This window comes from Lissotriton helveticus, chromosome 5_1 (genome assembly GCF_964261635.1).
Source record: "Lissotriton helveticus chromosome 5_1, aLisHel1.1, whole genome shotgun sequence".
In the NCBI taxonomy this organism is placed as follows: Eukaryota; Metazoa; Chordata; class Amphibia; order Caudata; family Salamandridae; genus Lissotriton; species Lissotriton helveticus.
In genome coordinates, this window is record NC_136065.1 from 1,567,244,212 (window position 1) to 1,567,257,121 (window position 12,910).

Here is a 12,910-nt window from a genome sequence, read left to right on the forward strand (position 1 = left end):
GACTCATGATTACTGCATGACTGTCCTCTCCAGCTTTACTAAATTTGCCACTCCAGGCTTGGCTCCTGCACATTTAAGACTGACTGCCAATACTAGGTACAACGGAGTCACCTGTACTGCTTGTGTAGTTGACTCACTGATGCATGCCCTGATGCTACTACCCCGCCTGGATGATTGAGGAGGTAAACTCAGGAGGGATCCCAATGTGCCTCTGCTTCGCAGAACCTCAAATACACCTGGACTTCTGCCCCAACACTCCGACAGCCTGCTCTGTCAAGACAGCCTGCCAAGGGATGCACCGCTTTCCACAACGTTGCAGGGATGCGGTTTCCCTGCCTCTCCTCCCTTAAGAAACCAGCTCAGTCATTATAGATCCTTGATACCTGGAGACTCATCCCCTCTGCTGCTTAACTGTTCCACTCTGCTCCTATAGTGACCCACTCTAACAATTATGGCAGGTCCTGGCCTGATCGTGACTGGGAACACTCATTTACTCTGGCCTACCCCACCAACCTTTCTAAAACCGCGGCAAAATCCTTTCAGCACTCCACCCTAAAAAGTCACCCCGAGACATTGATCTCTGACCTACGCTACACTGCGGACAATGGCATAGTCATTAATTACCTCATCTTCTATTCCAGAAGAACCATCTCTTGGCCCAAAACCTTTGCGCACCTCCTTAACATACGCGCAACCAGGAAAATTCCATACGGCACTAAGCTTACAATAGCACCCTCTTCAACCCTATGAGCTGACCTCTCCATCACACACTACAAAAATGGTATCATCTTGACCCAAGCCTCAACCAAAAACCTTAATAAACTTGTGGACCTTTTCACCCTCTTCAGAAACCATGTGATTAACACCGGTAGAGCCACTTACACCCGTCCTAACAACCGTCAGATCAGCCTCCCCTGTGGGTCGAGCCACCCACAACTCACCCCTCCACGGGTTTCCAACACAGATCATCCTAAAACCTCCTACACGCCTCCCGGCCTTGCCCACAGTAACGTCCCTGGACTCATGGTCTCCTCCCCCCTAGCTCCTCACTCTGCCTGTGAGATTGATACACCTCCAAGGACCCACGATACAGGTGGAGATAGCCCTTCTAGCCCACAAACTACCCCTCCAAGGCTTTCCAACTCAGACCATCCTAACCCCTACTGTTGGCAAGGTCTCCCGGCCTTGCCAACAGAATCATCCCCAGGCCTTTGGTCCCTTCCCCGCTAGCCTCCCACTCTGTCTGCAAGACTGGTATGCCGCCCAAGACCTACGTCTCCGGTCGACCCACCACCCCCACCCCACCAACCAGACATACTGACAGATCGCCTCCTGCATCATTGCTCCTCTGCCCGCTAGTGCCTCCCTCTCACATGGATTCCGCCACCCTGTACTCCAGACCCGCCAAATTAACTCAGAGCATCCATATCTCCATTCTGGATCTCACGCACCTCCTTCACCTCGCCGAACTCTCCCTCGCTAACCTCAAGCCCAGGCTGAACCCCACCCCCTTCATCTCTCAGAGGTACCCAAGCACCCATTAGCGTTATACCTGAGACACCTCCGCGATCACAAGCAACCATGCTACCTCTCGGAGGAGGAAACCCTAGCCCTCGTCTTCTCCTACAACTCCACCATTGCAACCCCAAGAACTCTTGACCTCACTGAAAAGGACATTCTTGCCATCCTCCAGGACTACAACTGTGCCCCAGCTACCCCAGACCTACTAGAGGTGATTGCAGAACAGACCATTTGCACAGTGACTATCAACCCTAACAGATCAGCTACCCTTCGTAACAGAAGTGTGGTTAAAAGCAATCTAACACCGGTACACTTGTCCGCCCTGACTCCCGGCACACCCTCCGACCCCTCTTTATCTGGTCTCTTAATCAACTGCCGATCTGCAGTCAAACACGCTGCAGATATTGCTGATCTCATTCTAAACAATCAATTCGATTTAGCGATTCTTACTGAATCATGGCTTAATGAATACTTATCTCCATGCCTCAACCTCTTAGTCCCTCCATTCTAAAACATTACAAGGCTGGACAGGCAATCCAATAAGAAAGGAGGAGGCATCGCCTACATCTACCGCTCTAACCTCCTTGTCACGGAGCTCTTAGCGGATACCACCGACTCCTGCGAATACCTCGCCCTCTCCATTTGCAGCAACTCCACCCATCTGTGTAACCTACACATCTTCTACCTCCCCCAGGGAAAAACGATTCCTTCACTGACCACCTCATGGAAATCATCACAGCTAAAACTTCCTCCAACGCTAATGATGTTTCCTTGGTGATTTTAACTTACACTGGAAGGTAAGTAAACATAAAAATGAAATTGGTTTTATTTATTTTTTATGTTTACTTACCTTTTAAAATCCGTAATCCATACATTACTACCCCCACCCTGCCCCTCCCCCTCCCCACGTCACCGCCCGGCCGGTACTCCCACAATCGGCCGCGGCTGCGCTATACACAAACTCCTCAGCATATCTTGCACAGAAATTTGTGATATCTGGAGGAAGCAGAATCTCCCGGTCCGCTAGCGACCTCCTCCTCCGACCTGCACGTTTTTTTGGGGAAAAAAGTACAATCGAGCCTTCTCCGGGGCAGCACCAAGAAAATGGAACTCTCTCCCACCCGCGGTTAGAAGAACCCCTTCCCTAACACGCTTCAAGAAGGAAGCCAAAACCTACCTTAAGGGTAAATTCCTTGTTTAACTTTTGCCACCAACCACCACAAAGACCCTGTCTAATGTCCGGCTTTGGCCTTCCTCCTGACTACCTAGTTTTTCCCCCAAGATACCTGGAGCCCTTTTCTTGTTTAGTTGTAAATATAATCTGTACATATTTGTCCTCTTTCCATCATATTTCCTGCACTGTGTGAATATTATGTGATGCTTAACCTTTGTATAACTCTATGACCCTTGTAAAGCGCTCTGATACCCTAACGGGTCAAGTTTGCGCTCTATAAAACACTTAATAAATAAATATAAATAAATAAATAAAGGTAGGGGCTTTCTATGAAAGGATCTAGGAAGTCCACAACAAAACACTGGACAATACACCATGGCTTCCACACTCTTAGGAATCTCTGCCTGGAAGCTGGAGCCAGTGGGAGCAGGCGCGGTTCGTCCATTGGGGCGTGGGGGCGTAGCCCCCCTGCCCGAAGCCGCCTGCAGCTCCCTCAGCGTTTTTGAGTTAAGACTGTGACAATCATGTCAATGAATCAACATGACGTCAGAACGCCGGGCGGGCGTCATGTTGATTGATTGACATGATTGTACAGGCGTAACACAAGTGTGCATGCGTGGGGACGGAGGGTGAATTTTTACCCGTGCCCACGCATGCGCACTTGTGTTTTTGCGGCGTTGCGCATGCCCATTAGGAGCCCTAATGGGCGTGCTGCGGGCGAGAAGGTACCTGTGCCCCTGGTGCCAGGATTGGCCAGGGGCGCTGTGAGCCTGTGACGTGTGGGGAGCAGAGCCCAGAGGTGGCGCGGACCGGGACCGGCAGCAAGGTAAGAGTGTGTGTTTTTCTTTTATTTTAAAGTGTTTGGTGCGAGCGTGCGGGTATGCATGAATGTTTGGTGGAGAGTGTTGTGAATGGATGTGTTTGTGTGTATGCGTGTGTGAATACATTTCTTTGAGTGTTGTGTATGTGGGTTGGGAGTGGGGGTCGCCGCCGGCCTGAGTGGCCTGGGGCCCGCACTCGCAAATCAGTTTGCGCCTCACCACTGTAAAATGTCACCAGCCGCCCCTGTGGAAGGTGTTGTTTGAGTCATCGTTGTGAGGTAATCCACGAGGCAGAGCTTTTATAACAGTGCAAATAACAATCAGACATAGGGTTTTCTAATGAACTAGGCTCCAATCAGACAAAAGAAAAGGCGACGTAGCATAAAGCATCTGTAACAAAGTGTTGGAAGCTTTGATCCCTTTTGCTCCTTTGGCTATGTCAGACTGAATACTATATCAGTGGAAATGCACATATTCTGGATGTCATAGGCAGAGATACATTTATTGAACTGCCAAATGAGTACATAGATGTGAATGACATGACTGCATAAGTACACTCTTCAGATATAAACAGCATATAAGCATGTATTACAAAAAATCATATAAAACATCACATTTAGGGACTAGAGACCTTGTGAATAAAGAAGCATAATGCTTAAGGCTCGAATGTAAGCTTGTGATGCAACATAGCAAATATACATTATTTTAAAATGTTCTGGTACTAAAAGGAAATAAAGGGTTGGTCCAAAACTCTCATGTCCTAGAATGCATTGTGCAGTTTGTTTAAAAACCAGTGTTGTTTTGGTCGGTCTCTTGGCCGCAAAGTATGCAGAGGTTTTCTTAATTGAAACTGTCATTTGCAGGATAATGTGTGCCATGCCGCTTTTGAGCAGCTTATCCAGTTATGCCTGTTCCTTTGCATTACGATATTTATATTTTTAGTGTACCCATCATACATGGAAGACTATAAATCTCAGAATGCAAAGACAAAAATCCAGGATTACTTATGCACAACAGAGATGTGGGACAACCAGAGATCTCCGTTTTGTAGTGGGATATCAAGGGGGCCATGACCTCTAATGCTGGAGAGAAAAACTGTCTCCGCCCCATGCCGGATACTAAAGCAAAGAGATAATTGGACTACAGTGGCCACGCTCACACCCCTGGGCCGAGTGCAACCCTATTATTTTAGTCAGATTCCCCAATTAAGGGGGTGGTAAATGGGCCTTGCCACTCCCTCTGGGTGCCACAGATGTTGGCCGGGCTAGGTTCAGTGGAGTGTCCGCGCGTCGCTGCAACGTAGAGCTGGATACCTCTCCTCGAGCTGAGAGCGTGGCGACTAGACGTACACGTGGCCCACGAGGCGCAGGCAGTGCATCCAATTGGATGGAAGGTCGGAGGCGCTCAGCTTGTTGCCGTCCAGACGCAGCAGGCGTAGGCGGGAAAAGTGCACTGGGGACATCATGCGGCAGAAACTGCTGATGTTGAAGGCTGCGAGAGAAAAGAGCGAGAATGAAAAAGAAAAAAAAAAAACAAGATCTATCCAGAAAATTATCCAATATATTCAGGTGCCACTCATTTACCCAGGCCTTGGGTCCACAAGCCTGCCCACAACACGTGCCTCAACACTGCCCAGCATCATCCCCTTCTTTTCCGATCTAAAACACGCACAAACTTGTGCACACGTGCACACATGGCTATGCCAGTGCACCTCAATCCTGTCTTGCAGTCTAGCATTCCTACAATTCCAGCACTGCATCCTACATAAAATCCTATCAATGCCAATATTAGAACCACGTCCCACGCACAGCTCTGCAAATTCATTCTATTATCATGCCCTGCACCAGCCCCTGCTATACCAACACTGGAATTCACTCACAGCTCCATCAATGGACCTTGATCCCGACAAACATCACCATGTTATTTCTGAACTATATGTGTTGTCATTATGCCCATAACTTGCCCTGCACCACCCACTACTTTTACAGAACAAGGAGACACAAACATATATGGAAGTGTACCTCAATTCTGCCTTGCACACCTACTGCTATTCCAGCACCAAATCCTACACACATCTCTATCAAAGCACCTCAATCTTGCCTCGTTTTTCCAGCCACACACACATCTTCCCTTGCAATCTACAGTGCCTGGGTGTCTTCTACATGAAACAGATGTCCTTTGTAAAATATGAGCTGCCTTCCAGAAGATAATTAGGAACAGAATGGAGGCTTTCAAGGCATGAGGAAACACAGGCCACCCCACCCCACCCTGCCACGCTTTCCTGTCTCTGGGGGCCCCTGGCAACCCCCCATCCTGTCATGTCTCAGTTTACAGATGAAGATTCTAAGATTACACTCCAAAACAAGCATTCACGGGAGCAGAGTTAACAACATCTTAAAGTTGCAGCGGTCTAGTGTTTTAGAGAGCAGGCTGTGGATTCATTCATTGCATGGATTAGGCAGGATATGCTGGTGCAGGTAGATGTGGAGGGTGGAAATGAGGGGTGTTCTTGGTCACGATTGTGGTCTATGGCAAGCGCTACACATAGGATTCCCTAATGGAATAGCATGGGTGTCACAAGGCAGACTTGGGGTGCACTGGCAGACTTGGGAACCGTGCGTTAGCTCCAGTACTGGAATAGCAAGTCTGGGGTGGGGTTCATGTGAAGATCTGTATATTACAATAGAACAGGACTTGCATATCAGAGATGAGATGCATTTGTGGAGCTCTGTTTTAGTCCTATTTCTAAAACAGAAGCAAAGAAAGCTTCGAACAAATAAAGAGGTACATCGACAGGGCTGTTGCGGTTTCCAGTACTGCATTAGCTGAGGATGCAGCAGGCTAGGACTGAAGTTAGTATACAGAGTAGTCAGGCTAGCTAGAAATGTGTACCACCAGGTGTTGCAGGTTTGCTTAACTGAGGCGCATTAACAAGGAGCTGCAGAACGGGAGTGGGCCTATATTTACTAATATTTGAGCAACGCACCAAAAGGAGAGAGAAAATATGTCATTATGGCACTTAGAAGCTGCTTGGGGGAGAACTCAAGCATCATTGCCAAATCCACCGGAGCTTTGCAGACTTACCTGGGATCCCGACGCTGTTGGTCTCCCCTGCCGCCGCTGGCAGCACCACCGCGCGGCCGCAGAGGGGGGAGACTACAGCCCCCAGCCTGCCTAGCGGTCCCGCCCACAGCCCACACCTGAGCAATCTCGCGCCCGGAGGCGCATAAAGAACAGCGTCTTCCTCCGCGTCGCGGGACGCGCGCGGGACAAGCCGGACAAAGGGCGGACAGTCCGAGACAGAAAGAGACTGGACTGGGCCAGAAACCTTGATTATCCCAAACTGGCTATATACATAGTGAGACTATATTAATTTACATTTGGTGTGTGTTATATTTGTTATCATTTCTGTCAAACTTAAGAAGCTTTATATCGGTTCTTTTAATTAGCGCTATGTCTAAACTCAAGGCCACTCAGATGCCCCACACTATAGACAACTATTTGGTGAAGGTTGTGAGCAAGATTAATAACGAGAGGCGGCAGTCGTTGGGTTTAGTTAGCCCCCTCCCGCAACCTATCATGGAAGCAGTGCCGGTACCACTCTCATTGGATGAAAGTGGTAGCACTAATAATCCAGAGGCCTCTGCTAAAGATACATCTGGGCAGGACACCCCTAATTTGGTTGATTTGGAAGTTTCTATTATTACCACACCTCAGCACCCACGTACTCCAGTTTCTAGAGCGGTTAGGGTCTGTAGAAAAGGTCAGACTAAAAGGGGAGTGCCACGACCAGCTAGGAAAAGAGCAGTTACCCCTCCCATTATGTCGAATAAGGATGATAACATCACGGCTAGAGACGATGCTGTTACATTGGATGCCGAATTAATTAGTAATCTAGTGGGCATTATCGATTCTAAAATGAAGGCCATTGTTAAACCACTCATGATCAAAATTGACCAGCTAACTGCTGAAGTCAATAGACCAGGCGGATTACTTAAAAACTCGGTAGAACCAGTGGGTAGTCAAATGACAACGCCACCAATTGATTGTGATAAGGAGGATGTTGCCCCGCAGAGAGTCATAGGCACTAGTGATAACGGCAGAAGTAATCCAAGTAATCCTTTAATTTCCACGCCTATAGTGAATAATGACAGCCAGCCTGTAATAAAGGCCGATGGTAATGAAGACTGGACCGAGGTAAGACATAGGCGCAATACTAACCTCCCGCCTGACTGCGCCCCATATGTGGTAGTTTTAACCAATGTCCCCCCAGATGAGCATGATAGATACCAAGAAACACATGAAACCCTCAAATTTAAAACGGTTTCTTGGTTGCACAGACATTGTGGCTTCCCTATTGAATTCTCAGATCAAGTCTTGACGGCCAGAAGGGTGCATTGGATTGGGAACTCAAGGAAATGTTTTAGGGGTGATTGTGGTATAATTCATTTTAAACACCCACAACATGCAGCCACTGTTCTTTTGAGAGCAGCATCCTTGCCGACAACTGATGGCAGTGTGTGTGCCCGCTCACTTGGATTTTTCTATAGCCCCCCTGGTAGCCCTCCCCGCAATGGTAGAAGAGGTAAACCATGGCAATCTGTGCAAAGGCCACACCTTGATCTTGTAATGCAGAATCGATACCAGATTCTAAGTTCTATGGATGCTAATGATTGACCCGAGCAGATAGGGAAATTCCGACAACTGGTGCCTATTAGTTTTCCTGTGGCTATTTGTATGGGGAATAGTGTGGCTCGAAAATCCATAATTAGTGTGGGCTCAGATTCTATATCTAGTACAAATATCAACCGGGAGTTGGATGAAAGTGCCCTAATTGTATGTGGGGATTTAAGTAAAACAACTCAGATTGAGAAGGGGGGGAGAAACAACAGTATGGTGCACGATAGTGACAGTGCAAGGGAAAAAAGCACAACAATTATTTGTTGGAATGTGGCGGGGCTGAAATCTAAGGAGAAAGATCCTGGCTGGTCAGAATTTATCAATGCCCATGATATCCTATGTTTTCAGGAAACATGGAGTACAAGTGAAGTTAATTATGATGGATTTGTCTCCTACAACCTGTTAGCGGTGGGTGGGGGCCAGGTAGACCCAAAGGGGGCCTCCTTACACTTGTAACTATTTCATGCCCTATTTTGGTTAACAGGTATATACCTGTAAATGATCTTGTACAGATCCTATGGTTAATAGAGGGGAAGGAGCGTAATATCTTGCTGATTAATTACTACAACAATATTTTCGATGGTACTAGGGCTAAATTAGTAATTGATTTGGCCGCAACTATTGATAATTTGTGCCAAGAAGCTAATGTTGTATTTGATTTTATTTGGCTGGGGGATTTTAACATTGCACTGTGTGATTTGTCGGCACAATAGGTTTGTGGGGTTACTAATAATGCAGGTTGTGATGTTTTGCATTTTGGTCATAATGGGTAGGGCGAAGCATTGCATAAACTTATGGGTTGTCACGATCTGGAAATAGTGGAATGCTGTAAAGACGATAATGGATTGGTAATTCCTACTTTTAAAAACTGGCATGCCACTTCTGTCATCGACCATGTGATTGTGTCATCGAATATTATTCCTTACTGTGCTCCCCCACGTATTGAACTTACCACTTCAAGCGATCACAATCAGATTATTTTGAATACCAACCTATGGGCTGATAGTTCGATTGTTGTAGGTAATATAATTGCAAATGTGGAACTTCATAGGACAAATGGGGTCAGGCTAAGATGGGCAGGAAAAAAGGCTAATGAACTATCTAGTTCTATAATTAAGGAGAGCCTGCCGAACATTGTTTTTTCTAGAAAATAGATTTGACCCCGAAAGAATCTTATTACTTTTTAATGTAATCAATAGAGCGATTGATGCCAAATTTACCGGAAGTAACAGCAGACGATGTAGGAGTGGACCGGGTTGGTTCAACCATCAATGTACTGCTGCACTAACCACACTTAAACGCGTTAGGGGAGAAGCAAAGGGACAAAAATGTAATAACTAATTTGAGAATGGAGTATAAGCGTGTGCTCCAATTGAGGAAATGCGAATTACAGCAATTGGCTTGGGATTGCCTTAACCAAGCAGCCAAACTCTCAAACTGTACCCTATTTTACCCTATTTAATTCCCCCTTCCTAAAAGAAGACAAAACACCAGAGATAACATCTAATGTATCAAGTGAAGGGTGGATTTCCCATTTCTCTTATATTTTTGATCCCGATAAACCAACAGAGATTTGTTTAAATCAGTGGGCGGTCGTGCCACTAGATATTTCTGTCCAGGAAGTTGAATGCGGAATACGTAACAGTAAAGGAGGGAAAGCCCAGGGCCCCGATGGGGTTCCTATAGACGTTTATAAGGCTGCCCCAGAAGTATGGGGACCCCTTCTTACAACTGTTTTTAATGCAGCTGTGTGTTCTGAGCCCCCTGCAACCTGGGGCGAATCGATCATAGTACCAATTTATAAAAAGGGCACGAGGTCTGACGCAAAAAATTATCGCCCAATATCACTCCTTGACTCATCAGTCAAGGTGATGAGTAGAGTTATGCTTGTAAGATTGGAGGATTCGGCTGAGCAGAATGGTATATTAGCTGATAGCCAGTTTGGTTTTAGAAAAGGCCGTGGTACGCTCGATCAATGTGTTAACCTTGATCTTTTGATCGGGAAGTACACTGAAGCCAAACCAGGCTCAATTTACCTCTGTTTTGCAGACCTGAGTAGCGCTTTTGATATGGTAGATCATGCTCTACTGCGGCCAACGTTGTTGAAACTAGGCGCACCCGAGGGCATAATCTTCTTTTTGGCTAGGCTATATGAGAAGTTGAATACCTGTGTGCGCTTTGGTACTAGAGGAGAATGCACCCAAAAATTTTGTGTCAGAAGAGGAATCAGACAGGGCTGCGTTTTGGCTCCCCTCTTATTTATTTTATTTATTAATGAAATCAATGTCATTTAAAAAAAGTTAATGCTGATGCACCCCAGATCAATGGTGTACCAGTGCCGGTGTTATTATACGCCGATGACGCTGTTTTATTGTCTAGAACCCCGGTGGGACTGCACCGATTAATGGACAGTTTTTCTTCCTTTATTAAAGATAGAAAATTGGTAATTAATAAAGGGAAGACTTACACCATGACCTGTGGAGCTAAAGCTAAAGCTAGAGTTTTAAATACTTTTTTTATAGATAGAGAGAAGGTGCAACAGGTGCAAACATTTTGTTACCTAGGTATTACTTTTTCAAATGATAGGAAATGGAAAAATGAATTTACTAATATCCGGAATAAAATGGCAAAAAATGCCCATGGTATTTATAGATTTGCTGCTAAGATTGGGGATCGTCGAACAAGGGATATGTTCAAAATTTACCAGGCTAGATGTACCACCATAGCACTGTATGGGGCAGGTGTATGGGGTCATTGCAATGTTTTAGAATTACAGCTGGAGGAAAATTAATTTTTCAAAAGACTCCTTTGTTTGCCCATGTCAGCCTCGACTGAGTTAACTCATCGAGAGTTAGCAGCCAATCACTTAGCTGATCTATTACACCTTAGGCCTCTGATGACTTGGCGGTCTATTTGGCTTGAGGATGATAAGCAATTTAATAGATCTATCTCTGAGGATTGTTTACGCCTGGATAAATATCAAAATATCCCCTGGATAAAATATGTTGTTGTCTGTTTCTCAGACATTTTTAACCTTAATCTTTTAGATGATCCCGGAGCAGCATCTATGATCTCTAAATTCGATATGAAAATTACCTTCTTAACATTTATGGGAAGAAAGCGGGCAATTGCAGCCGGATCTCTGTCTACTGTTATTTTTTATAACAGATATATTACAGTGGAAGGTAACTAGGAACTCTCACAAATTTGTATTAACTAGGCTCCGATTCGGTTTGGCCCATTGTTTGGTAGCCCATCCCAATATTAAGAATCATCCGTCTGGGCCGTGTAGGTGTGATAATGTATCCACCCAGAGTACTGTACACCTTCTGTTGTTTTTGCAAACTGTATACGCACTTTCGTATTGCTTTTTTGAAACCTATACTTGTTAAATACGGAGTATGCACAGTTGCAAAAGCTATGAATTTAATTTTTAACTTAGAATCAGCTGACATCTGTTTTTACACTGCGACGTTCTTAAATCAGTGCATCAATGCTAGGAAAAGTATGATTTTTTAAAAATTTTAATCAATCGATTAGATATGTTATTCTTCAGTGTAAATAATTACTTTTTAACTGACATGACGTTATGAATTATGTATTAATAGCGTTACCTCTTTGTTTAACATGTTGTACTTTGCTGTGCTTTTATGGTCATCTATTTGAACCGAATAAAGCTTCATGAAATGAAAATGTCTCATATCTACTAAAATATGGCCCAATTTTCCCTCCCCAGCTCTGGTGCACTATGGCTGTTGAGTGTCATAGCACACACCCTTGAGTGCGTTCTCTACAGCTTAGGTTTTGTACTGGATCTTTCAGAACAAAACTTTCCTTTAAGACTTTTCTTACTTTGTATATGTGCTTTGAAATGTACCACACATCCAAAGTTGGACAAGTTAAAAGATTTCTACTAGTTACACCTGCCTCGAGTAGGCATCAGGTTTTGGGGCTCATTCCTGCCTACGCATGTTAGTAAACAGTGGTTTTGTTACTCAAATATAAATTTAACTTGAAAAAATGAGAGACAAGAGGAGTTTGGCAAAATAGGAGCAGTTAGTTTAATGTAACGCAGCGGCCATGAGAGCAGGCAACAGAGTCTGGGTCTGAAGACTGTCTCAAGGCACATTGGTTTTGACCGTTATTTTATACATTACATGAAGCATCATAAAACGATTTATACATTCTTTTGAAGCCAAAATCTGGGCCTAGTCATGAGACTATAAATCTGGTTGCTTGATAAGAAGTGCAGGTGGGCTTGCGTGGATAAAATGCAAGGCGAGTGGGTACATGTCCAGATGTCTGGCATAGGGAGCGTGTGATCACTGCGTGTAGTGTGCATGCTGTGTTCTGATTATTTGTGTGTTCCTAACTTAGAGTTAATTTGAATGTGCGCCCCTCCAGACAAACGTGTTTTATTGGGGCCAATCTCCTGAGACCATTATGGTGTCGCTGCCTCTCTGTGGTATTGATCTGGGTTTGCCTGTTTGCACGCTGGTCTAGGGCTATCTGTCCCACCCTACCTGTGATCTGTCAAGCGGTTGCTCCAGGCCTAGGTTACAGGGCTTGCTTCACCACGTATTAGACTTAGAGTTGAGGGGGAAGTCATATCCGGTCAATTTAACAATGGAGATTCAAGTTCGTTATTATATGTACATATATCATGTTGTACATCGACATCGTATTTTTCAATATTAACATTTTGCATCAAAAC

The 12,910-nt window shown here is 45.2% G+C and overlaps 1 protein-coding gene across 1 annotated transcript in view; it reads right to left on the minus strand.

The window, feature by feature from the left end:
- Positions 1–3,990: 3,990 nt before the first annotated feature.
- The window catches only part of LOC144753705 (lumican-like), a 190,855-nt gene continuing 181,935 nt past the window's right edge, over positions 3,991–12,910 (minus strand). The window contains exon 4 of the mRNA XM_078641299.1: positions 3,991–5,007. Coding sequence (XP_078497425.1) covers positions 4,856–5,007 — 152 coding nt within the window. The 3' untranslated portion in view covers positions 3,991–4,855. The remainder of the gene's footprint in view (positions 5,008–12,910) is intronic.